Source organism: Tachyglossus aculeatus, chromosome 20, assembly GCF_015852505.1.
Source record: "Tachyglossus aculeatus isolate mTacAcu1 chromosome 20, mTacAcu1.pri, whole genome shotgun sequence".
Taxonomy (NCBI): Eukaryota; Metazoa; Chordata; class Mammalia; order Monotremata; family Tachyglossidae; genus Tachyglossus; species Tachyglossus aculeatus.
Genome location: NC_052085.1, coordinates 1,836,837 through 1,862,661, shown reverse-complemented (window position 1 = coordinate 1,862,661; position 25,825 = coordinate 1,836,837). Strand labels below are relative to the sequence as shown.

At 49.4% G+C, this 25,825-nt stretch overlaps 1 protein-coding gene across 1 annotated transcript in view; it reads left to right on the top strand.

Annotated features, from left to right (window-relative positions):
• The window catches only part of ATP8A2 (ATPase phospholipid transporting 8A2), a 333,778-nt gene that overhangs the window by 249,638 nt on the left and 58,315 nt on the right, over nucleotides 1-25,825 (top strand). Inside the window, exons 28-32 of the mRNA XM_038762117.1 lie at nucleotides 7,702-7,776; nucleotides 12,696-12,818; nucleotides 17,142-17,220; nucleotides 25,349-25,410; nucleotides 25,753-25,809. Of these exons, the coding sequence (XP_038618045.1) occupies nucleotides 7,702-7,776; nucleotides 12,696-12,818; nucleotides 17,142-17,220; nucleotides 25,349-25,410; nucleotides 25,753-25,809 (396 nt within the window). The remainder of the gene's footprint in view (nucleotides 1-7,701; nucleotides 7,777-12,695; nucleotides 12,819-17,141; nucleotides 17,221-25,348; nucleotides 25,411-25,752; nucleotides 25,810-25,825) is intronic.

The window sequence follows — 25,825 nt, the reverse complement described above, 5'->3', positions numbered from 1 at the left end:
CAGCGATCCCACTTGTTGCTTGTTAACAGACCCGAGACGGAATCGTCGCATAAAGCAAGCAGGGGAAATTTCAGGCGCGGCTTCCCTCGTACGAGCAGGCAGGAGTTGGGTCCGAGGCGAAAAGGGCCGATTATTTTCTGCTGCCTGAAGCGCGGTTATTTTCTTTCCGTTTTTCAAGCCATTTCAAAGCGGGTGGAAAGTACAGGAAATAGATTCCTTGGCAAATCAAGGGAGTCACAAGTTGCGCCTGCCCAGCCGACTCTTATTTCAAAAACAGCCCGGCCTGAATGGCGGAAAGCAGGTCCTCCGATGCCCGGCGGGGCTGAGGGCCGGGGGCAGTGCCCCGGGAGCAGGGCAATCGGGCCTGGGCGGGGAAAGATTTCTCAACAAAGGGGATTTTTCTAGCAGGCTTTGACTGGCCAATCGAACGTCCAGGAATCCCAAATCTTATTTTTTAAGCAAACTGTAAATGGTTGTCTGCCATTTCTGCAAAGGAAGTGAGAGGGGATATTCTGAGACTCTTCTCTGAACAGCCAAGGCAACTGCCGTGACTCTGGCTGATGCCTGTGGCAGTTACCGATACCCTAACTAACCTTGGTCTGTCTCTCTTTCTTTTCTTTTTTCTTTTTTTTTTTTTTGCTTTTTCCCTTCTCTCCACTTTATTCCCTTCCTCCTGTCCGCTTTGATTAGGACTCTCATCAAATCTGCTTTCCCTTCCTCCCACAACGGCTTGTTTATCCTCGGGTATCTGAGGGCAGAGAAGTGACAGAAAGGCCAAAACTGGCTCTTGAAGAAGTTCCTCTCATCATCATCAGTCGTATTTATTGAGCGCTTACTATGTGCAGAGCACTGTACTAAGCGCTCCAGCTTACCCTTCCAGCCAACTCACTTCCCACTGTGGCCACGGTCTCCCTGTTTCTGACCGACAAGGGACCGTGCCGTGTCATCCCTGTGCCGAATAGGACAAGCAGCCGGCCTCTGGCCAGGGAGAGCCAGGCTCCGGACAAAGCATCCCTCGCCCGTTGTTGGGTAGGGACCATCTCTGTTGCCGATTTGTACTTCCCAAGAGCTTGGTACAGTGCTATGCACACAGTAAGAGCTCAATAAATACAGTTGAATGAATGCATTCCACTTCCAAATGCAGGTCAAGTTGGATTTCAATCTGCCGGGTGGACAGAAGCGGCTGGAAGTGATGTGGGCGACACTCCCTTACCCGCGGGCTAACTAGGAGATGAATGTTAAGCCTGGATTTAACTCCCATTCTGACCTATATCTGCACTTTCATTCAATCGTATTTATTGAGCGCTTACTGGTTGCAGAGCACTGTACTAAGCGCTTGGGAAGTACAGGTCTGCAACATATAGAGACGGTCCCTACCCAACAACGGGCTCACAGTCCAGAAGGGGGACCAACCCCGGGTTATTTTGTGTGTGTGTTTTTTTAAATGGTATTTGTTAAGCATTTATGTGCCAGGCATTGTACTATGTAGTGCTTAAGTGCTTAGTACAGTGCTCTGCACACAGTAAGCGCTCAATAAATACAGTTGATGATGATGAAGTAGTGGGGTAGATAAAAGATAATCCGGTTGGACATAGTCCCTGTAACCCACACATGGGGCTCACAGTCTTAATCCCCATTTTACAGATGAGGTAACTGAAGCACACAGTAGACAAGTGGCAGAGTCAGGATTAGAACCCGGGTCCCCTGATTCCCAGCCCTGTCATCTTTCCACTAGGCCACACTGCTTTGGCATGTACTAAGACGAGCAGCGTGGCTCAATGGAAAGAGCCCGGGTTTTGGAGTCAGAGGTCATGGGTTCAAATTCCCGCTCCGCCAGTTGTCAGCTGTGTGACTTTGGGCAGGTCACTTTGCTTCTCTGTGCCTCAGTTCCCTCATCTGTAAAATGGGGATTAAGACTGTGAGCCCCTCGTGGGACAACCTGACCACCTTGTAACCTCCCCAGTGCTTAGAACAATGCTTTGCACATAGTAAGCTCTTAATAAATGCCATCATTATTATTATTATTACTAGAGTGTGCATTCTTTGGGCCCCCAGACCAGCAGCTAAACTGTGACCAATGAACCACTTAACCCTTCACTGCTCCTCTCTGCTCCTCTTGTCTCCCTCCTCCCTTCACACCATTAATCCTCCCCAGGCCTTGAATCCCTTCTCCCTTTCTCTTTTTTCCCTTGCCAAGAATCCACACTTTCCTCCTCCATTCTGAGGATCCCTCTCCCTTCATCCTCTTCCTCCAGAAACTTCTTCCTCTCAGGATCCACACTCTCCTCCTCCATTCTGAGGATTCCTCTCCCTTCATCCTCTTCCTCCAGAAACTTCTACCTCTCATCCCCTCCCACCCCCATTTCGCCCCCATGGCCAACATCCTTATCTGTGTCTGCCGACGGCGTGATAGACTCCGTTTTCTTGTTGCCTGTGTGGGAGGGTGAGGGCCTGTTCTACCTGAAAATGAGCCTGGCAGTGAGGGTGGTAGCAGTGGGTACCGTTGCCACGCACGAGAGCGTCACCCTGGGTGAGGCTCTTGGGTTTATCATCTGCCAAAATGCTTTGGAAAATGCCCATTTCGGGAGAGGACACTGAAATGAACCGAGGCTAGAAAGGGTTTGGCACCACGGCTACTGTGTCTTTGGCCTGCTGTGCTTCCTCCCACCCCTTCCCCAAAGCAATCCTGGAGTCGTCATTCTTGCCTTCCTAACTGCATGGACGGGCGCTTTAAGAACCTTTCTGTGACTCGAAACCTTTCCCTCTGGGCTACCAAAAACCCACGTCTCTGTCACGGTCGGACAAGAACGGATTCCAGTCCAGGACCTCCAGATGAAAAGCCTATTAGCTCATCACTAGGCTCCGGAGGGATTTCAGGCCCGTAGCTCCGGCTGGACTGAACTCTAACAATCCAAGTGGTCCTTGACACAACGTGGAGTCATTACCTTCTGTGGTGCCAGAAATCCCTTATTAAAGACCAATTTAATTATGTTCAACCATCTGGTCAGTATTATATCACTTAGAAGTTCCCAACTCGATGCCCCCAAATGCTAACCGTATATTTTTCTGGGAACCGAGATGTTGCGAACAACTGAATAAATAGATGTTTGAGGAAGTCGTCTTACACATCCCAGGCTCTCCCTTCCCAATTCCAAAAGGATCTCCAGTCATTAATCATAACTTTGTTCTGCGTTTGGGCTCCGAACAAAAGAAACTCAGAGCTAAAGGAACAAAGTTGAGTTAACATATAAATCACTTACTGCCCGTATCTGTGTGTAGTAATGCACATCATCTTAATGGTGCTTCATTGCAATTGTCCCCTTACTGCCTGTATCTGTGTGTAGCAATGCACATCATCTTAATGGTACTTCATTGCAGTTGTCCCCCAAATCATTTCTTCCTTAACAGTTAACGTTTGTTTTTGTTTTTGGTCTTTGTGGGGGTGGTGGGGGACGCTTGGGTCCAAGCTGGAAAAGCCCATGCCAAACTTTCCCTCCTGCTTGCCCTTCCCCAGTTCCTCCACCCCACCTCATCCCAAAAGCAAGGAAGGAAGGCAGAGGAAACATCTTAAGGACACGGTGACACACAGCCTCTGATAATGCTGAATCCCAGCCGACCATGGACAGTTATTTGATGAGGACAGACCGGCCTGGTGCATTACTATTAAGGAAGGAGGGGCCGTTTTTAAGCCAGATTTCATAATTAATGAGAGCAAAGTAGACCCAGCCACTGCAAATACCAAGCATGACACAGGGGACAACGGTTCTGCGGGAACAACATGGCTGGGATGTGGACATTAGTAGACTTTTCAGCCAGTCACGTTAGTGGGAGCATGTCGGGCGGGGGGGGGGGGGGGTTATCAGATGTCATTTTTGAGAAGGTGAGACACATCAGGCAAGGCACTCAACTTCTCTGTGCCTCAGTTCCCTCATCTGTAAAATGGGGATGAAGACTGTGAGCCCCATGTGGGGCAACCTGATCACCTTAGAACAGTGCTTTGCACATAGTAAGCGCTTAATAAATGCCATTGTTATTATTATTATCAGGGTGCAGTCCAGCTTCACCTCCAGAGAACTGAGGTTTTGCTTCATCCTCTTTCTGGTGAGAGCACCCTCTGGAACTGGTTGGTACCCAGCAGTGACCCCCCCGCACCCCCCTCCCCCCCCCCGCAGAACAGTAACATGGCAAAGTGGATAGAGCCCGGGCTCGGGAGCCAGAGTCATGGGTTCTAATTCTGGCTCTGCCACTTGTCTGCTGTGTGATCTAGGGTAAGTCACATCACTTCTCTGTGCATCATCTGTAAAATGGGGACTGTGACTGTAAGCCCCACGTGGGACAGGGACTGTGTCCAACTTGACTTGCTTGTATTCATCCTAGCGCTTAGTACAGTGCCTGGTGCATAATAAGCGCTTAACAAATACCGTCTTTATTAATAATAATAATGATTATAGCATTTATTAAACACTTACTATGTGCAAAGCACTGTTCTAAGCGCTAGAGAGGTTACAAGGTTGTTGCCAACTTGTACTTCCCAAGCACTTAGTACAGTGCCCTGCACACAGTACGTGCTCAATAAATACTACTGAATGAATGAATGAATGAGTGAATGAAGGTGATCAGGTTGTCCCAATGCGGGCTCACAGTCTTCATCCCCGTTTTCCAGATGAGGTAACTGAGGCCCAGAGAAGTGAAGTGACTTGCCCAAAGTCACACAGCTGCCAAGTGGTGGAGCCAGGATTTGAACCCATGACCTCTGACTCCAAAGCCTGGGCTCTTTCCACTGAGCCACGCTGCTTCCCGTATTAGTATTGTTGTATTCAGCCTAGTCCAGAGGCATCCCATTTCCAGTGTAACCCTCAGCATTTACTAAGAAAGGACTCCTCCATCACGCCGACCCCAGGAAACCAATTTGTGTGTGTGTGTGTGTGTGTGTGTGTGTGTGTGTAGTTGAAGTCACAAATATGCTTGCTGCTTTTTGACAGGGAAGCGGTAGCTACATTGAAAAGTAGGTTCTTTTTCCGAGCAGGAGAATGTAATAAGTTTGGGTCAGTTTGCTCATTGCGACCCTAAAGCGGAGAACTGGGAACGCCAGGAGTTCAGGCCAGCCGGGAAACCTGGCAGACTTTCCTACCAAGTCTGATCCGGGCGAGGATCGGGGCTGGCTCACACACTGCCTGGGAGCCTGCAGTAGTCCTTGTGCGCAAAATTGTTGGGGCAGAGAACTTTTTCCACCCAGTCCAAAGATAAAATGTAGTTGACTCCTACCCCCAGCCCTTGGGGAATGATACTTGACGGCTTTGTGATTTGCGTTCCGTTAAAAATGGTGGTGAGTATTTGGAAGTTGGGCTGGGTTTGCTTTGTGTCAGTTAGAATCTGCTAGTATGACACCCTGCGGATGGTGGATTTGATCGCGTCGTCTGTACCTGGAACTAGCTTAACTCATTCATTCATTCATTCAATCGTATTTATTGAGCGCTTACTGTGTGCAGAGCACTGGACTAAGCGCTTGGGAAGTACAGGTTGGCAACAGATAGAGACGGTCCCTACCCAACAGCGGGCTCGCAGTCTAGAAGGGGGAGACAAAGAACAAAACATATTAACAGACTAAAATAAATAGAATAAATATGTACAAGTCAAATAAATAGAGTAATAAATCCGTACAAACATATATACATATATACAGGTGCTGTGGGGAAGGGAAGGAGATAAGGCGGGGGGGGATGGAGAGGGAGAGGAGTAAGGCAAGTAAACTTGTGTTAGCACTTAAAAGTGCAGCATGTTTGTAGAGATCCAGCCAAGATGAAAATGAAATCGGGTTGCAAACCGCAAAACATTTACAAGCCACATACTCCACTTCGGGTAGCCACCAGCAAAGAAATAGGGCTGATGCTCCAATTACGATCGTTTCTTTTCAGGGTTGTATAAAGTTGTGACGGGTTTTGATTACTCCCGTAAAGTCTGCGTTCATTCATTCAGCCGTTAAAAAAAAAAACGGTACGGATATCTCAATATCGAACAAAAAGCGTTCACATAAGCAGTGGTCATAGGCGTGAGCCCGTTGTTGGGTAGGGACCGTCTCTATGTGTTGTCGACTTGTACTTCCCAGGTGCTTAGTGCAGTGCTCTGCACACAGTAAGTGCTCAATAAATACGATTGAATGAATAAATGGCAACTTCTTTTATAGAGGCAGGATACACATTGCCTGGAAAAATAGCCAGTATCTCACTGACTAATGTTTTTTATTATCATTAACTTTGGGATTCCACATCGTTCTGTAGTGCAGGATGATGCCGAAAGATGCCGTAATGAAAAAGCGGGATCACCATAGCTTTCGACCAGTAATTCTCCAAAAAAGCAGTTAAGTTCATCACAACATTTTTGTGAAATACCTTTTTAAAACTAACCCAATAGTGACAGGCTGGCTCTAAGGTGAAGCAATCTGGACAAATAACTTGATAAATTATGTGGGAAAAAATGTACTTTTCCATGGGCATATTTACTTAAATTATTTTATTGTTTTGAGGATGCACCGAAAAATGACAGGATGGCTACACTTGAGAATCAGTCAATCACATTTTTCGAGCATTTTACTGTGTGCAGAGCATTCATTCATTCATTCAATCGAATTTATTGAGCGCTTACTGTGTGCAGAGCACTGCACTAAGCTCTTTGGAAAGTACTATATAACAGAGACAGAACAATCTTATAATCTAGGGGGGGATACAGACATTAATGTAAATTATGGATATGAACTTAAGTGCCATGGGGGTGAGGAAGAGGTGACTAAAGGGTGCAGATCAAGTGCCAGGGTGATACAGATGGGAGTGGGAGAAGAGGAAAGTAGGGCCTATTCGGGAAGGCCTCTTGGAGGAGAAATGCTTTTATTAAGGCCTTAAAAATGGGGAGAGTAGTGGCCTTTTGGATGTGAAATGGGAGGGCATACCAGGCCGAAGGTCGGATGGGCGTGAGTGGTCGGTGGCGCGATGGATGAAAATCCCTGCTCTCTGTGCTGCTCGGGTAGTAGAACGTACTGATTTGCAGTTTCTAGTACTTCATTTCTCACGTCTCATGTCTCATAAATACATCTCATTTCTCATAAATACAACTGATTGAATGTCAGTGTGCTTTGAGAACCACCTTGAGACGGTGAACAGTTGCAGGTGATTCAGAAGGTAAATTAGCCCTGGAAGACCCCGAGTGTTGTGATCCACACAGTAAAATGCTAGCAGCGTGAGAGACTCTCCATATGGGACCGCAGGGCTTTACTCAAAGTGTAGAGAAGCAGCGTGGCTCAGTGGAAGGAGCCCGGGCTTGGGAGTCAGAGGTCAGGGGTTCGAATCCCGGCCCCACCACTTGTCAGCTGTGTGACTTTGGGCAAGTCACTTCAGTTCTCTGGGCCTCAGTTCCCTCGTCTGTAAAACGGGGATGAAGACTGTGAGCCCCACGTAGGTGGGACGACCTGATCACCTTGTTCCCCCCCACCCAGTGCTTAGCACATAGTAAGCGCTTTACAAATGCCATCGTTATTATTATTTTCCGTGGAAGGATCGTTAGCTACGGTCCTGGGGCTCGGTGAGCCTGGGATTCGCCGAGCGGCAGAGCCCAGCCGGTGGTCTACTTAAGCCCCTTCGGTCCGTCAGGGAATGGAAACGTTTAGGTCCGGTCGGATGGAACGCCTCATGCCGCTTTCTTCTCTTCCAGCTCTGGTTTGCCTTCGTCAACGGATTCTCTGGGCAGATCCTGTTTGAACGGTGGTGCATCGGCTTGTACAATGTGGTGAGCATTCTCGGCCGCGGCCTGCGAGCGGGCAGGACGGTCGCTGGCATTCCTTTTTTGTTTACGTCTGGCCAGTGTAGCGAAGTCAATCATCTGTAGACGGGGGCGGCTGTGTGGCCGCCATATCCTGCAGAAGCCCAAGTACACACATGTGGCTTCCATCACAGCCCGTGAGCGCTCTAGAAACCCAGGAAGTACCGGCCCCCCACCTACCCGGAGAGATGATGAGCTTCTTCCTTTTTATTCTTTTCAGCCAAATTCACGTTTACCCTTCAGCTGATTAAGCGCAGCTCATTGGACAGATGGATTCTCAGATGCCCAAATGTTCCTGCTTTGGGAATTTGAAATCCTAGTAGTAGTAGTGATAATAATAATGGTATTTGCTAACACTGTTCTAAGTGCTGGGGTAGATCCAAGGTAATCAGGTTGTCCCACATGGGGCTCACAGACTTAATCTCCATTTTATAGATGAGGCGCGGAGAAGTTAAGTGGCTTGCCCAAGTGCGGAGCCCGGATTAGAACCGACATCTTCCGACGCCCAAGCCTGTGCTCTTTCCACTGAGCCACGCCGCTTCCCTGTTAACCCACACCCCATGTTCTGTGCGAGAGGGGCTGTGACCGATAACCGGCGTGGGAGGAGGAGGGGCCGGGGGAGCTGCCTAGGCCAACTTTCAGGAAGGGAGACTGAGGCAGCCTTGGCGGCAACTGCCCCGTCAGACGGTGAAGAATAACCACTCTGCCCCTTCTCCCCTGAGGTCCTCGTAGCTACCACCTCTTCCCCCTGGGAGACGGGGCTGCAACAGAGAGGACTGGACCCTGACGAGGTGGCTACCAATCAATCTGCGCATCAGGCAGAAACTCCTCACCCTGGGCTTCAAGGCTGTCCGTCACCTTGCCCCCTCCTACCTCACCTCCCTTCTCTCCTTCTCCAGCCCAGCCCGCACCCTCCGCTCCTCCGCCGCTAACCTCCTCACCGTACCTCATTCTCGCCTGTCCCGCCATCAACTCCCGGCCCACGTCATCCCCCAGGCCTGGAATGCCCCCAATCCCCCTGCCCATCCGCCAAGCTAGCTCTCTTCCTCCCTTCAAGGCCTTGCTGAGAGCTCACCTCCTCCAGGAGGTCTTCCCAGACTGAGCCCCTTCCTTCCTCTCCCCCTCGTCCCCCTCTCCATCCCCCATCTTACCTCCTTCCCTTCCCCACAGCACCTGTATATATGTACATATGTTTGTACAGATTTATTACTCTATTTATTTATTTTACTTATACATATCTATTCTATTTATTTTATTTTGTTAGTATGTTTGGTTTTGTTCTCTGTCTCCCCCTTTTAGACCGTGAGCCCAATGTTGGGTAGTGACTGTGTCTATATGTTGCCAATTTGTACTTCCCAAGCGCTTAGTACAGTGCTCTGCACATAGTAAGCGCTCAATAAATATGATTGATTGATTGATTGATTGATTGATTGATGAGATGTGTTCCTGGGCCTTCGCTCTCCCAGCCCATCACCGATGGGTTCTCGGTTGGCTCTCCTTCAGAGCTTGCAGAGGTGATGCGGATAGCAGCGCTCACCCTTTGTCTAGCACGGTCCCTCCTCCTATAGCAGGCCCTCCGTCCCTCACTCCCTCCGTCCCTCACTCCCTCTGTCCAAGGAAGTTGAAGGCCTTCAGGAAGGGATTGGAACCGGAGAAAGTGTCACTCCCCAGACTTCATTTAGAGCTCCGTAGTCCCAGCTGGGAGAATAGCCAGGCAAATGCAGCTCCTCCTTACCTCCTTCCCTTCCCCACAGCACCTGTATATATGTTTGTACGTATTTATTACTCTATTTATTTTACTTGTACATATCTATTCTATTTATTTTATTTTGTTAATATGTTTGGTTTTGTTCTCTGTCTCCCCCTTCTAGACTGTGAGCCCACTGTTGGGTAGGGACCGTTTCTATATGTTGCCAACTTGGACTTCCCAAGCGCTTAGTACAGTGCTCTGCACACAGTAAGCACTCAATAAATATGATTGATTGATTGATTGATTGAAACAGTGGGGCCTAGTGGAAAGAGCAGGAGACTAATAATAATAATAATAATAATAATGGTAGTATTTGTTAAGCACTTAATATGTGCCAAGCACTGTTCTAAGCACTGGGGGGGGATATACAAGATGATTAGGTTGTCCCACGTGGGGCTCAAAGTCTTCATCCCCATTTTCCAGATGAGGGAACTGAGGCCCAGAGAATAATAATGATAATAATGGTATTTCTTAAGCGCTTACTATGTGCCAAGCACTGTTCCAAGCACTGGGGGAGATATAAGGTGATGAGTTTGTCCCACGTGGGGCTCACAGTCTTAATCCCCATTTTACAGATGAGGTCACTGAGGCTTAGAGAAGTTAAGTGGCTTACCCAAGGTCACACAGCAAACACGTGGGGGGGCCAAGAATCAAACCCATGACCTCTGACTCCCAAGCCCGGGCTCTTTCCACTGAGCCACGTTGCATCTCACTGAGCCATGCTGTTTCTCAGCGTGGAAGAATCAGGAATCAGGGACTAGGAATCAGGAGACCCGAGTTCTAGTCCCAGCTCTGCCCCTGACCTGCCACTGTGTGACCTGGGACAAGTCACTTAACCTCTCTGTGTCCCAGCTCCCTCATCTGCAAAATGAGGAGGATGATAATCCTTTCCTCCCTCCAGGGAAGCTAAAATGAGATCACCGAGGTGAAAGGGCTTTGGGGAATGAAGCCCTGTACAAATTCACGGTGGCATTCTTATTCAGGGGATTCCAAAGGAGGCTGATTTATGCAGCCACATACTCTGTTCTTTGGATAGCGACTACAACTCATGCAGCCATTCCCCCCCGGGGCCAGAGGCAGGGCATGTCTGAGCAGCTGCTTCGGAGGAGGGCCCTTGTTTGGGCAGAGGGGCTCCATTTCAGGTTGAACTGCCCCCCCAGCAAGCCTTGACCCTCAGTGCTCCAATCAATCAATCAATCAATCGTATTTATTGAGCGCTTACTGTGTGCAGCGCACTGCACTAAGCACTTGGGAAGTCCAAGTTGGCAACATATGGAGACAGTCCCTACCCAACAGTGGGCTCACAGTCTGAAAGGGGGAGACAGAGAACAAAACCGAACATAGTGACAAAATAAAATAAATAGAATAGATACGTACAAGTAAAATAAATAGTCATAAATATGTACAAACATATATGCAGGTGCTATGGGGAAGGGAAGGAGGGTGGAGAACAGGGGAGCGCTCTCCGCCCACCCTCTCCCCACAAAATGCTTGATGGTCCCAGAAGGGTTTAGAGACTTTGCCCCAAAGCCGCAGCACTTGGGGCCCTTGGCGGTTTTTTGGCCGTGCCCTTTTGGCCCAGAGGGAGAATGAGGCCTTTCTTAACCCCCATCAACCGCCACGTCCGGTTGCTTCACCCTCTGAGTAATGGACTGGATTGAACAAGCAGTCGCTTCTTCCCCTGGCACGGAGAGCCGGCCTCCGGGTACCGTGTGTGGGCTCGGAGCTCCCTGGGAGGCCTGCAGGCTGCACGCTGGCTCGTGATTGCGGGAGCCGCAGTGTGTATGCGTGGCTGCGTGCATCATCATCATCATCATCAATCGTATTTATTGAGCGCTTACTGTGTGCAGAGCACTGTACTTAGCGCTTGGGAAGTCCAAGTTGGCAACATATAGAGACAGTCTCTACCCAACAGTGGGCTCACAGTCTAAAAGGGGGAGACAGAGAACAAAACCAAACCTACTAACAAAATAAAATAAATAGAATAGATATGTACAAGTAAAATAGAGTAACAAATATGTACAAACATATATACATATATACAGGGCATCCCTGTCTGCATGGGGGTGGGCATGGATCCGGGGACGGGGGGCAGGTTACACCCCCGGGACTCCCCTCAGCGGCGCAGACGGTGCCGTCCGGGTCCCCGGAGACCCCAAAGGGACAAAGTTGAGTGGGAAAGGAGAGGCTTACGGCAGCCACCGTTCCCAGGCCGGGCACATATCCCGCTTGCTCTTACGCAGTGACCCCAGCGCGGTACTTTTCAGAGGCCGGGCTGCGCTCGGTCCCACAGGCTGCGCCTGCTTAGCCGGGCGGGTGATAAAACCCTCCCTTTGGGACTCCCATGGGAAACACATTTTTGGGTCTGGGCCCGACTGATCCGCCCCATCCCAGGAAACCTACTGCGGGGGCCAACCTCACTCATTCATTCATTCATTCAATCGTATTTATTGAGGGCTTACTGTGTGCAGAGCACTGAACTAAGCGCCTGGGAAGTCCAAGTTGGCAACATCTAGAGACGGTCCCTACCCAACAGTGGGCTCACAGTCTAGAAGGGGGAGACAGAGGACAAAAAAAAAGCATATTAACAAAATAAAATAAGTAGAATAAATATGTACAAGTAAAATAAATAAATAAGTAGGGTAATAAATACGTACAAACGTATATACATATATATAGGCTCAGCTCAGCCAACCTCTGTGGGCACTAGGAGAGAAGCCGAGGCTCCTCCGGCTGGGCTCCTCTGGTGACAGCGGCCCACTGCTGCCAATGGAGAAGCAGCGTGGCTCAGGGAAAAGAGCCCGGGCTTTGGAGTCAGAGGTCATGGGTTCAAATCCCGGCCCCGCCAATTGTCAGCTGCGTGACTTTGGGCAAGTCACTTCACTTCTCAGTTACCTCGTCTGTAAAATGGGAATTAAGACTGTGAGCCCCCCGTGGGACAACCTCATCACTGTGTAACCTCCCCAGTGCTTAGAACAGTGCTTTGCACATAGTAAGCACTCAATAAATGCCATTATTATTATTATTATTATTGAGAGCCATGAGTCACGGGCCCTCCTTTCCGTGGGGCCTGGTGGAACCAAGCCCTTTTGTGCAGTTGCAAACCATCTTAACAGGGTGTTTGTTCTCTTGGTAGATTTTCACCGCCTTGCCTCCCTTCACCCTGGGGATCTTTGAGCGGACCTGCACACAGGAGAGCATGCTCCGGTTTCCTCAGCTCTACAAAATCACCCAGAATGCCGACGGCTTCAACACCAAGGTGAGGAGTACACCAAGGCCTCCTCCAGGAGGTCTTCCCAGACTGAGCCCCTTCCTTCCTCTCCCCCTTGTCCCCCTCTCCATCCCCACCATCTTACCTCCTTCCCTTCCCCACAGCACCTGTATATATGTATATATGTTTGTACATATTTATTACTCTATTTATTTTACTTGTACATATCTATTCTATTTATTTTATTTTGTTAGAATGTTTGGTTTTGTTCTCTGTCTCCCCCTTTTAGACTGTGAGCCCAATGTTGGGTAGGGACTGTCTCTATATGTTGCCAGTTTGTACTTCCCAAGCGCTTAGTACAGTGCTCTGCACATAGTAAGTGCTCAATAAATATGATTGATTGATTGAGTCCCCATTTTGGGGGACTCGACGCAGAGCTCCCCACACCTTTCTTCCGGCTCCGCTTCCCCCACTGGGGCTCGGGACGAGGCTCTGGGAAGCGATGGAAAATGGCGTCCCGGCGGGAGGTGTCATGGTCTTTCCTGAGCTCCCAGTGGGTGCAGTGGACCCCACGGGAGCACGTGGGAAAGTACGACAGAAGCTTGAAGTAGGTGCATGCCCTGCCCCCGGGGAGCTTACACTGTAATGGGGGAGAGTCAGGGAACAGTTTCCTACCATCATCATCAATCGTATTTATTGAGCGCTTACTATGTGCAGAGCACTGTACTAAGCGCTTGGGTAGTGCAAATTGGCAACATATAGAGACAGTCCCTACCCAACAGTGGGCTCACAGTCTAAAAGGGGGAGACAGAGAACAAAACCAAACATACTAACAAAATAAAATAAATAGAATAGATATGTACAAGTAAAATAAATAAATAAATAAATAGAGTAATAAATATGTACAAACATATAAACATCTATACAGGTGCTGTGGGGAAGGGAAGGAGGTAAGGCAGGGGGGGTGGAGGGGGAGAGGAAGGAGGGGGCCCAGTCTGGGAAGGCCTCCTGGAGGAGGTGAGCTCTCAGTAGGGCCTTGAAGGGAGGAAGAGAGCTAGCTTGGCGGATGGGCAGAGGGAGGATGGAAGATGGCATTTAGTAAGCGCTCACTATGTGCAAAGCACTGTTCTAAGCGCTGGGGAGGTTACAGAGGTGATCAGGTTGTCCCACGGGGGGCTCACAGTCTTAATCCCCATTTTCCAGATGAGGGAACTGAGGCTCAGAGAAGTGAAGTCACACAGCTGACAATAGGTGGAGCCGGGATTTGAACCCATGGCCTCTGATTCCAAAGCCCGGGCTCTTTCCACTGAGCCGTCCAGTTGAGAGCCACATATGCACAAGTGCCGAGGCTAGAGGTGGCCGTGGGGTTAGCGGGGCACCCCTGGGGGTGGGGGCAGGATCGCTTTCCTGGGGAGTTCATTCATTCATTCATTCATTCATTCAATCGTATTTATTGAGTGCTTTCCTGGGGAGTTCATTCATTCATTCATTCATTCAATTGTATTTATTGAGCGCTTACTGTGTGCAAAGCACTGTACTAAGCGCTTGGGAAGTACAAGTCGGCAACATATACAGACGTTAGTTGCTGTCAAGCGCTTAGCACAGTGCGCTACACACAGTAAGCACTCAATAAATACGATTGATGGATTGCAAAGGCAGCAGCCACTCCTCAAGTGGGAAAGGTGAGAAGAGCCTGGGCTTTGGAGTCAGAGGTCATGGGTTCAAACCCCGGCTCTGCCAATTGTCAGCTGTGTGACTTTGGGCAAGTCACTTCACTTCTCTGTGCCTCAGTTCCCTCATCTGTAAAGTGGGGATTGAGACTGTGAGCCCCACGTGGGACAACCTGATCACCTTGGAACATCCCCAGTGCTTAGAACAGTGCTTTGCACATAGTAAGCGCTTAATAAATGCCATCATTAAAGGTGGCTAGCCAGAACCCTGGACCTGGGGGCAAGAAGCTGAGAGAGAGAACACAGCCCAGGCCGGTGGCCCTCCTGAGTTTGCCTTCTGCTAGGAGCTCCGCTGACCTCTGCTCGAGGGTAGGGATCATCATCATCATCAATCGTATTTATTGAGCGCTTACTATGTGCAGAGCACTGTACTAAGCACTTGGGAAGTACAAATTGGCAACATATAGAGACAGTCCCTACCCAACAGTGGGCTCACAGTATAAAAGGGATGAGCTCAAGAACCGTAGTAACCCAGAATCAGACCCTGGACCGGAATGCCAGCCAGCCAGACAAGCGTCCGGGCGACGGGAGGCTCCTGAATGGAACAGGATGGGAATTGGAAAGGGCCTGGGGACTTCTGTGGGGAAGAGCACATCATGGGCCCTCGCAGGGTGGAGAAGCCAGGGTGCTCAGGGTCTCAGCCTCTCCCCCAGTCAGCTGAGGGGAAGCGTCTGCCCCTGGAGTTGTCTGACAGTGTCCTCTCCGGCTGCCGTGGAAGAGCGATGGAGGAGGAGGGCATCTGGAAAACTTGCTGGAAAACGATTGCCGACTTTAATAATAGTAATAATGATAGTTTTTGTTAAGCGCTTACTGTGGGCCCAGCACTGTTCTAAGCGCTAGGGGGGAATGCAAGGTAATCAAGTTGTCCCACGTGGGACTCACCGTCTTAATCCCCATTTTACAAATGAGGTAACTGAGGCACAGAGAAGTGAAGTGACTTGCCCAAAGTCACACGGCTGACAAGTGGCGGAGCCGGAGTTAGAACCCGTGACTTCTGACTCCCAAGTCCTTTAAATAGCTTGTTTTTCTGCCTCTGGGATCTTTGCCTGCCCAGGCAACGTTTGGGTCAACTCCTGGGATCCTCGGGAAGCCAGTGTCTGCCCTTTCAGCTCACTTGAGATGGGCAACTTCTACAAAACTTTCAAACTCTGTTACGTTCTCTCTCCCTTTCTCTGGTTTCCTTCTCCAGTACAGTTTGGAGACCTTGTAATACAGCATTTCTTTTCTTTACTTTTTGTGTGCCTGTGCATCAGATGCTACACACACATACACACCCCCTCTCCCACCCCCACCCCCCTTCCCATCACCACCCCTTGGGTTCCTGGGACATAAAGAGCAAATGTGGTCATGGTCACAGAGAAGCAGCGTGGCTCAGTGGAAAGAGCCCGGGCTTTGGAGTCGGAGGTCATGGGTTCAAATCCCGCCTCCGCCAACTGTCGGCTGTGTGACTTCGGGCAAGTCACCTCTCTGTGCCTCAGTTCCCTCACCTGTAAAATGAGGATTAAGATTGTGAGCCCCCCGTGGGACAACCTGATCACCTTGTCACCTCCCCAGCACTTAGAACAGTGCTTTGCACATAGTAAGTGCTTAATAAATGCCATTATTATTATTATTATTATTATTATTATGTTGGCAAGGAGGAGCAATGACAGGAGATACAGACGTGTCCTATTATTGCCTCATACGTTGCCCGGCGTCACCAGGATTTCCCCGATGGGGAAATGGCGTGGTTATCCTTTCCTTTATTGCTCTGAGGGATTTAGTGGGGGTTTTTTTAATGTTATGCGCTTTCTTAAACAGGAATTAGTGGAGAGTGAACTTGAAAAGTCTCAGCCATGTAGTCTGGATAAAGACTTTGCCGTTTAGTTACTTATCTCCACGCACATGGAGTTTTCCTCCCTCTGGTTTTTGTCATCTGGGCCCATCTCAGTCCACTGGCTCTCCCAGCACTCCTATCTGCAGTCGGGCACCTCTCAGCCAGCGCCTTCTCGCTGGCTCCGGCTCCCCAATTAGCCCGCAAATTATTATCCCGCTGGCCGCCAACGAATTGAATTCCTCCAAGGTTGTTGAGAAGCAGCGGGGCCTCCCGGCGGACCGTCATCAGTCCTGTTAGCCAAGAGGAAAGACTGAACTGCCCAGGCAGGTTTTTGAAGACCAGTTTGAGCCTCTTCAAGTCAGTATGTGAACCTCCCAGCAAACTCTTCATGATAAAATTCTGCATCTGGAAAGCTGTCCCCCTTCCCCAACCCCTTCAAACGGAGACCTGGGATTTCTTTTTGGAGAACTTAGTCCCTTTCCCCCAGCTGGTTTTGAGTTCTGGGTGTCCTCCCCGAACAATTCTGAGGAAAGCCGATCCCATCCCCTTTTCCACACTTGGCTTTTGTTACGCCTCGGGCCCTTTAGCGGCGTGTATTTTTAAGAAACCCTTTCACCGAAGCCGCGTTCTCCTGTGGCAGTGCAGAAATTTATACAAAAAAGGTGAGGGAGGAAGTACATTTTAGAACATTTTCAAGAATAATATTCCAGCTTTGGAGCCTCGGGACCCGCTGCCAGGAGACTTCACAATGAGGCGTTTGTTGAGAGGAGGCGGAGGTCAAGGGTTTCTGGCCGCCTCTGACAACCTCGGTTTGTTTTCTCTTAGGTTTTCTGGGGTCACTGCATCAACGCCTTGATCCACTCCATCATCCTCTTCTGGTTCCCACTGAAAGTGCTGGAGCACGGTAACTAATGGCTTCATTATTTCCCGGGGCAGCGAGGCGCGGGCCGGCCTTACTGGGGCCAAAGGGTTGTCTGGGAATTCGGGTCTGTTTATGCAGTACTGGGGTCACGGCAGGTTCTAGGGAAAGCGAGACGGTCCGGCCCGCCTGGTGCCCGGCTTCAGACGTCTGCCGGGGGAGCTGCTCTTTGCGATGCGACGTGGCTACTTTGAGGTCAGGAGCCTCCGGTGAGGGCCGGACTCAGGAAGTTTGGAAGGCTCGGGCCTGATGAGGAGCTCGGTCGGCCTCGTCGGCGAGCGCTTTCGGTTTCACGAGGCTGGCCAGGCCTTTCCAGCTTGCTTTCCGAACGAAGAGCCATTCGTTCCTAAGCTGGGTCGGTCCGGGTTCTCCAGGACTGAAAGATGAGCATTCAGAAAGGGTTATATGTTGGGATGGAAGGGCCCCCCCAGGGTTGGGGCGTGGGGAGGTGGGCCAAAGGGGGTATTGTTTGACCTGCCCCCAGACGTGCTTTAAGATTGTGTCCTCTTAAAGGGACAGAGACTTTGTCGGAACGTATGAAACAGTATCGCCCTAGTATCCTATTCAGCCCCTTCAAATAGTTATAATCCCCCTGGGAAAAATGATTCGAAAGCTTGACGGGAGCGGCCTTTGATTGTCCAAGAGACAGAAGAATATAAAGTTTCCATCCTTCTGTGTGTTTCTCTGCGAAAGCTTTTTCACACAGAAATGTTTCATTCTCCTTGCCCCGCTTTTTAACCCCTTAAATACCCGAGGAGGCCGCAAACACATGCCCCGCTCGTTCATTATCTCCTCTGGCATTTGTCATCATTACCCCAATCCTACTTTAGCCTGAAGGGTCCCCACGCTTTCGAGGACTCGGCGCGCACAGGCTCTGGAACGTCGGAAATGAGTTCTGCCTAAAGAAGCGAGGCTGCCTGGACTCTCCCAGTGGAGCTTGAGTTCTGCCTCCGATCAGTTTTGTGACTGGGTGCGTTTGTGTGCTCACCTGCTGTTGTTGGGCTGTGGACAGAAGCCCTCCCCATCACCTCTTTTCTGGTAGGGGTGGTGTATTCCCTCAGCGGTGGGATTCGGGCATTTAAGAAAATCATATTTCGTCTTCAACTCCAACCCCTCGTCCGGTTTGCCAGCCAACCCCTCCCTGCGATCTCTAGGGGTAGAGGGAGTGGAGATGGGATTGGGGGACCCTGGCCAGAGGCCAAGGGGATCAGCAGGCGTCGGCCTCGGCGGGCAGCTCCAGACTGAGGCGTGGAGCCTCCGTTCCCACTCACCCTGGAATGTGGTTGCTGGCAGAAGGCGACGAAATCCGTCTCGACTAGAAAACAAGTTCAACTTTCTGCTGATGAAGCTTCAGAAAAAATTGCTCTGGGCGAAATCGAAGGTTTGCCAGCAGAAACGGGTTTTTTGGCTTTAGAGAGCTCCCTGCGTTCCCACAGCCCGTGCTTTAAAGGAGCGAGAGCACACGGGAACCGATCAAAGCCTGGCAGCAAGGCCTGTGCCCTGGAGAACTCTTAGAGAAGGCAATCGGGCATTTATATAAGGGGAATCAGGAGCCCCCTTTCTCCCTTTCAAAACCTCATGAAATAGCCTTTCGTCCTCAGCAGAACTTGAATAGTATTAAGCCCCACACCTTCCACCACCATCATCATCATCAGTGGTATAGTTTGAGCACCTTTTTGAGTGTGAAACACTCTACTAAGCATCTGGGGAAGTATCGCAGAAGGTCACCGTCCTCGAGGAATTCATCATCGCGTGGGCCGAGGGCCGGGGCAAGAGTGGAGAAGAAGAGGGATTGTGGGAAGGGAGCAGAAGGCAGGACAAGGGTCTACCTCGAAGTAGCAAGGGCAGCTAAGCTCACCGTGGTCAGGAAATGTGTCTACCATTCTGTTCCGAAGCGCTTAGTAGAGTGCTCTGCACACAGTAAGCACTGAATAAATACCATTGCCCGTACCACATGATCGAGTTCTCTGGTCTTTTGAGAAGGAATAGAGAATAGAAGGCCTACTGAGAAGCAGCGTGGCTCAGAGGAAAGAGCCTGGGGTTTGGAGTCAGAGGTCATGGGTTCGAATCCTGGCTCCGCCAACGGTCAGCTGTGTGACTTTGGGCAAGTTACTTCTCTGGGCCTCAGTTACCTCATCTGTAAAATGGAGATTAAAACTGTGAGCCCCCCCTGTGGGGGACAACCTGATTACCTTGTTACCTCCCCAGAGCTTAGAACAGTGCTCTGCACATAGTAAGCGCTTAACAAATATCATCATTATTATTATTATTCTTTTGGCATTTCATTGGAAGTCTCAGTGGAAGTTTAGCCCTAGCCACCTGACTCCTTACATAGATGAGCTTTCCAAACGCCTGGAGGGGAAGAACCGACGCTTCATTTTTTTTCCCTGAAGGACATCTCTGTGTCACCTCCCTTTCTCCTTCCACACATCTCCACCTGCACCTTTCCGGGGGCCCCGTAGGCCCTGCAGGCCCCGCCTCGTCATTGGGAAATAGTCCGTTATGCTTCGGGACAGATCCAGGATGTGGTTAGCCAAGTTGTGATAGGTCAGGGTTGAGGTGCTTTAGACTATGCGTATGGCTAAGTGTCAGATTATATCACGTCTGAGTCTTTCCAGTTGTACGTCGTTACTTTACTCTTAACTTTTCTGCTTACCAAATTCACTTACAACATTTTTCAGGCTCCCAGCAAGAAAGATTTGATTTCCTCTCAACTGCAGCCAACTCCGGATTCTCTCCGACTCTTGATTATCTGTTCTAATGGGGGGTTGCGATGAGCTTGAGTCAATCCACAGATAATACAAAAATCTCATTTTAACCCTTAATTCCAACCCCTGACCAGACTGCTAGTAAATGGGGAAAGTGACAGATTTGTGGTCCTTCTTCCTGGACTCCCATCTGCTTGAGAGGGTCTAAAGAACAATAAACAGAACCAAAGGCAGGGAGTAGTGGAGGAGGAGGAGAAAGGAATTAGACAATCCACAAGGTGGGTTGTAGGTCTGCGATGAATAAGAATCCTTTTCTCCAAGATTTATAGAAAATAGGTTAACTAATCTTAAAAATCTGAACCTGGTCTTCTTAAAAAACCAAAACCGATGCCTTTACCCAATTCTGCAGGCTCACCCCTCAACTATTTTGACGCGATTCTAGAATGGTAGGTTCTGAATTTCAGCTCTGTCGCTGTGCTTTTAGCAATAGATACCTCTCTGAGCCAAATTAATAATTCTGGAAAGATTTCACTAGTTCTTAGGGAGAACCGAGGAATGACTTAATGCTTTTAATTGCCCCTTAATAACATTTTTGTTAATACCATAAAACTAGCACCTTAGAGTATTTGGAAATAAGTTACGCGATCATGTTATTTTCTTTAATTTAAAAAATCCATTAACTGAGTGTATACAGTGCACTTGTTTACCCAGATATTACCGAGGTCCCTTGGCACCTGCCTTAAAAAAAGGGAGATGGGCATCAGAGGGCAGCACCTGGGTGGTCCTGCTGCTTCCTTCTCTGAGGCTGGGAGATTGGCTGTTCTCTAGGACCTCACTGTGAGTGACCCGGCCCCAAAATCAGCCCTCGAAGGGCTGGAGGTGGGATCCGGCCCCTCCTTCTCATGGGTTCTGCCCCTGGATCTCCCAAGGACAGGACCACTAGTGACCCCACACTGGGCCCCGGGGCATTCGGAGGCCTGTGCTTCAGCGTGGGTGAGCATCTGCAACCTTTGTGGACGTCCAGCAGACGCAGCTCCAGAATGCCTCCCGAGCTCTGGTTCCAGGGATCACAGCGTTATCAGTCGGGGATTCCCCCAGTGTGAGCCCTGAGGGCCCATCCAGGGGCGCGGGCGGTCGGGACGGCACATAGCGAACGCATTCGATCGACGAACTTGCCCCCTTCCAGGCAGACCTTACGAAAGAGTCCCTATCGGGAAGTGAAACTCACTGATTGGAATGTTTCTTCTTTGCCGGGGTGGACCCGCCTCCCAGAGATGGGAAGAGACAGTGATGGGGAAAGGAAGCCCAGAGTTGGGATAATTCACACATTTGGTGGTGGCCCCGGGGTCGACTTCCATTTCAGTCCAAGGAAGAAATCGGGGAACTGGGAAGGAGGACAGGAAAGAAAATTGGAGGATTTCCCAGCAAAGGGACCAGCTGGTGAACAGCGGCTGGTTATCTCCATAGGTGGTGTTTAGCTTAGTTGTGACTGAGGAGCGAGAAAAGAAGCTCCCCAACTGAGTCACCACGGCTTTTTGGTAGAAACCCCCAATCAATCAATCAATCATATTTATTGAGCGCTTACTGTGTGCAGAGCACTGTACTAAGCACTTGGGAAGTACAAAGCGCTTGGGAAGTACAACCAGCTGCCCAGCACTGTCGAGTACAGTTTCTTTGCAGTGGGGACTGCTTGTGGGGCGCAGCTGGTATTTATGGAGGATCTCACGAGTGCTGAGTGCTTGGGAGGATGCGGTGGAGTCAAGACCCTGCCCCCGCGGTGATCAATTTCGAGAGAATTATATTTAGATATCGGGATTGATGTTGAGTTCTTTTCTGAATTGAAAAGAAAAGCACAGATTTATTTCACTATCAGGTTTGCAATTTCCAAACTCTCCATTTATTCCGAATGTAAGAATTGTTTTTAAGAACCCGCAGGGCCCAAGATGAGCAATATATTCATTCATTCATTCAATCGTATTTATTGAGCGCTTACTGTGTGCAGAGCACTGTACGAAGCGCTTGGGAAGTACAAGTTGGCAACATATAGAGACGGTCCCTACCCAACAACGGGCTCACAGTCTAGAGGGGGGGCTCAATATACTTAGTGGACTCCTAGAAACTAGAGTTCGAAAGGACCTTATCCTTTCCTTCAGCTGGGGCCACATAAGTCCCCGCGATCCCTACATCGGAACACCTAAGTTTCAGCGTCTCAAGGGGAGGTGCGCCCTCCCTCTCTCTTGGAAGACTTTCCTCAAGGTAGTAGATTTCCACTGGGGAGAAATTTTTCCGGGTAGTTACCCCACAATTATCCTTAGATTTATGGCTCTGTACCACAGCCAAGTAAGGATCTCTTCTGTTTCCCTTGTGTGTGGATCCCCTGAGAAAGTGTAGACTGTTATCATGTCCCACACACTCAGTCTTCTCTCAATGTAAATATTTTTCTTTGTCTTCACAAGACCGACCCTCCCACCGTGTAACCATCCTGCATTCTCTTTCTCTGAACTTCCTCCAGCTCATCTTTCTCTTTCCAGTAATGAGGTGCTCCAAACTAACTAAACTCCGGGGAAGGGGCCTCTCTGATTTGTAGAGTATGTTTGATTCCGTGCACCCGGCAGTGGTCTTAGAAATATCGGAGCAAAAAAAATCCATGCTCATCCCCGTCTTCCAGAAGTCTCCCTCCCACTTTAAATGTTTGGATTTTGCCTAATGAAGGGGTCTCATTTTGCTCTTTCAGATGTAGGTTTCTGAGTTCTTACCAGCACTTTATTTTTTCCAACCCTAGCAAACAGTGCCTTTGTGCTTTACAAACACCTCCTAAATTAGTATCCGTTTTGCATTTCCGTATCACTAACTTTCTCAGGTGTCCAAAAAGACTTCCATATAGCGTACTGCCGGCAGGGTTAGGACACTCTTATTGGTGAGACTCTAAACTACGTGTGACTTAACCGATCGATGCTTTACTTCGACATTTGCAAATCATCGTGCAACATTAGCTATCTCCCTCTGCCGTGCTTTTCTGGCCCGCCGTCTCCCGCCTGACCCTGAGTCTCCATTTTGAGAGACTGTCTCCCAGCATAGTGGATGGAGCCCGGGCCTGGGATTCAGAAGGTCATGGGTTCTAATCCTGGCTCTGCCACTTTTCTACTGTGTGGCCTGGGGCAAGTCACTTCCTTTCCTCTGTGCCTCGGTTATATCATCTATAAAATGGGGATTGAGCCTGTGAGCCCCACGGGGGACAGGGACTGTGCCCAGCCCGATTTGCTTGTACCCACCAGTGCGTAGTACAGTGCGTGGCGCATAGTAAGCACTTAATAAGTGCCATAATTATTATTTTTAACACTTTTCACACTGACTTTAGAACGTCTCCTCACCTTGAATAAGTGCCCTCCCATTACAGCTCACTGTCCCAGTGGTCATCATTTCTTCATACGTGGATTCCTGCAGCTTTACCCTCAGGAGAGTCATCTAGGAATCACTGACAGTCTTTTACGTGCTATTTCCCGAGCACGTGAGCATCCGTGCTCTCTCTCATATTCACATATATAGTACAGATTTGGTGATATATGTATGTGCTTGTACGTATGTGTCTGATCTCCCCTGGTTGGAATCTCCACACCTAATTACATGGGCGCTCTCTATTTTGTCATTTTGAGTGGCTCCGTTGAGGCTGTTGACCCTGCCAAGGGCTGTAAATTAAGAGATAAAAGCTGAGTGACGGTCAGTCTGGAGGGAACACAAATGATGTAGGGTTGTCACTGCTTTTTCTGGTTCAGTGGTGGTTCTGATGCTCAAAAGCCTAAGGAAGTGCTCCTTCCCTCCAGTCCTCCTTAGTCCACATCTTTCTGTGACTCTCTCTAGCCCTTTTCCTTTTTTTTCCAGCCTCTGAACCCTTACCCTTTGTAGTTATTCAGCAGGAGGAGATCATCCCTGATTCGTCTCAGGAAAAAAAAAAGTCCTTTGACTATAAAAAACAAAAAACAAACCAAGTTTCACACCAAAAGATTACCGTCTTAGTCGCCAAAGCCAGGTAAATGCCAATTTTAGGACCAGCCCAGAACATTTGCAGCTCTCGTCGATCTTCCTTGGGGGCAGGAAGAGACGGGTTTGGGGACCTTCGGTCGCAGTGAGAGAGAAGAGCAGCTGCTGTGCTCATCAAGGCCGGGTGAACATGTGGGCCTGGAGGGATCAGTCGATCCATCGGTCAGTATTGATCGAGCGACGACTTTGCGCGGAGCACTGTTCTGAGTGCGCGCGAGAGTATGGAAAAGTTAGAAGACCACCTCATTGCCTTCATGGAGGTAGGACTCGGAACGGGAGAGTAGGGACTGTCTCCATATGTTGCCAACTTGTATTTCCCAAGAGCTTAGTACAGTGCTCTGCACACAGTAAGCGCTCAATAAATATGATTGATTGATTGATTAGAGCAAAGTCTGGATTCAGCGAGCGAGAGGTGAAGAAGGGTTCATCTAAGAACCATTGTTCAGAGGTCCGGGCAATGAACAACATGAGGCCTGGGCTTTTTGCAGCAGCCTTTGTGTTAGTGGGGTTGAATTGTGTAATTCCGAAGGAATCTCTCATTAGTTATCGTGGCAGATCGTAGCAGTCGTTCTGGAAAGGAGTCGGACGACACATCTTTATGATCCCACTTTAGCTAGTACCCTCTCGGAGGGTTTTTGGCACGCCCTCTGTTCACATGCCTGTGGAAACATGACGAGTGAGCCATAGGCTCAAGAATCCTTCGGGCCAGACGTCATCAATTCACTCGGTCTCCCCAGTGTTGTCAGGCTCCTCCGTGGGACCTTCAAACCGATTCAGCCGGCATTCGCGGCAAACGAGGGGGCTTCTGGAAAGCTGCCAAAGCTGGTGATTTCCAGAGACGGATTTACCGGGACCCGTGCCTTCCGTTTGCAGAAAGGGGGTGTCTGAATTCCAACCCCGGTCGACGACTCAATTAGCGATGGCTTCAAATCTACCCACGTGCACACACACGTGCGCACCCCCGATCGATCCATCACTTCCTGTCTTTATCCTGCTTCGTTTGGTGGCCGATTGGCCGGCACTAAATTCTAACCATTCAGAAATATCAGAAGAGGAAGTCCCTGTGGTGTCTGCACAAACAGGGGGAGACCCTGAGATTATCCCAAGTGGCGTGGTGGTGAAATATCCCTGATTTTTTGATGGATTTTAATAGGCCTGGCTGGCATTTCTCTCTGGATAAAAGAAGATTCTCTTGTCCAGATTTTGTAGTCTCTGTGATTGAGCCTGTGATCACTTTTCCATTTGTTTTCAATTTTCAAAACTGTTGAGGGGGGAGGAAGTCTTGAAATAGAATAAAACAATTAGGCAAAAAAAAAAAAACATGGGCATAAGCGTTATTGAAGGTAATAGAGAATTTTGTTTTCCAGATTCGGTGTTTACAAGTGGCCATGTGACTGACTATTTATTCGTTGGAAACATTGTGTACACGGTAAGTTCCCTGGGGCAAGGACCATACCTGTAGCTCCTGGGCCGGATCGAGTGGGTGCCCTGGCTGCTTCTCGCTGCTTTTCGGCCCACGTTCTTTAGAGTAGAGGATAATGGAATAAGGTGCCTCTTTGTTATCTCAAAAAAAATTTGGTTTTCAGCCCAAGTGTCAGCTTTGTCTAGGAAAGAAAGGCCCCAGCAGAGTTTTAGAGGTCCACAGAAGAGTCCAACCCTCAAAAACACCAGCTAGGTCCCTCCATTCCGCACACTTGACGGGGAGCGAACAGTGATCCCAGAGGTAAATGTAGACAGCAGACGATCACTCCGTCCCTCTTCTTCCCCTCAGTACGTCGTGGTCACGGTGTGCCTGAAAGCTGGCCTGGAGACAACAGCCTGGACCAAAGTAAGTGTTCCTTTCC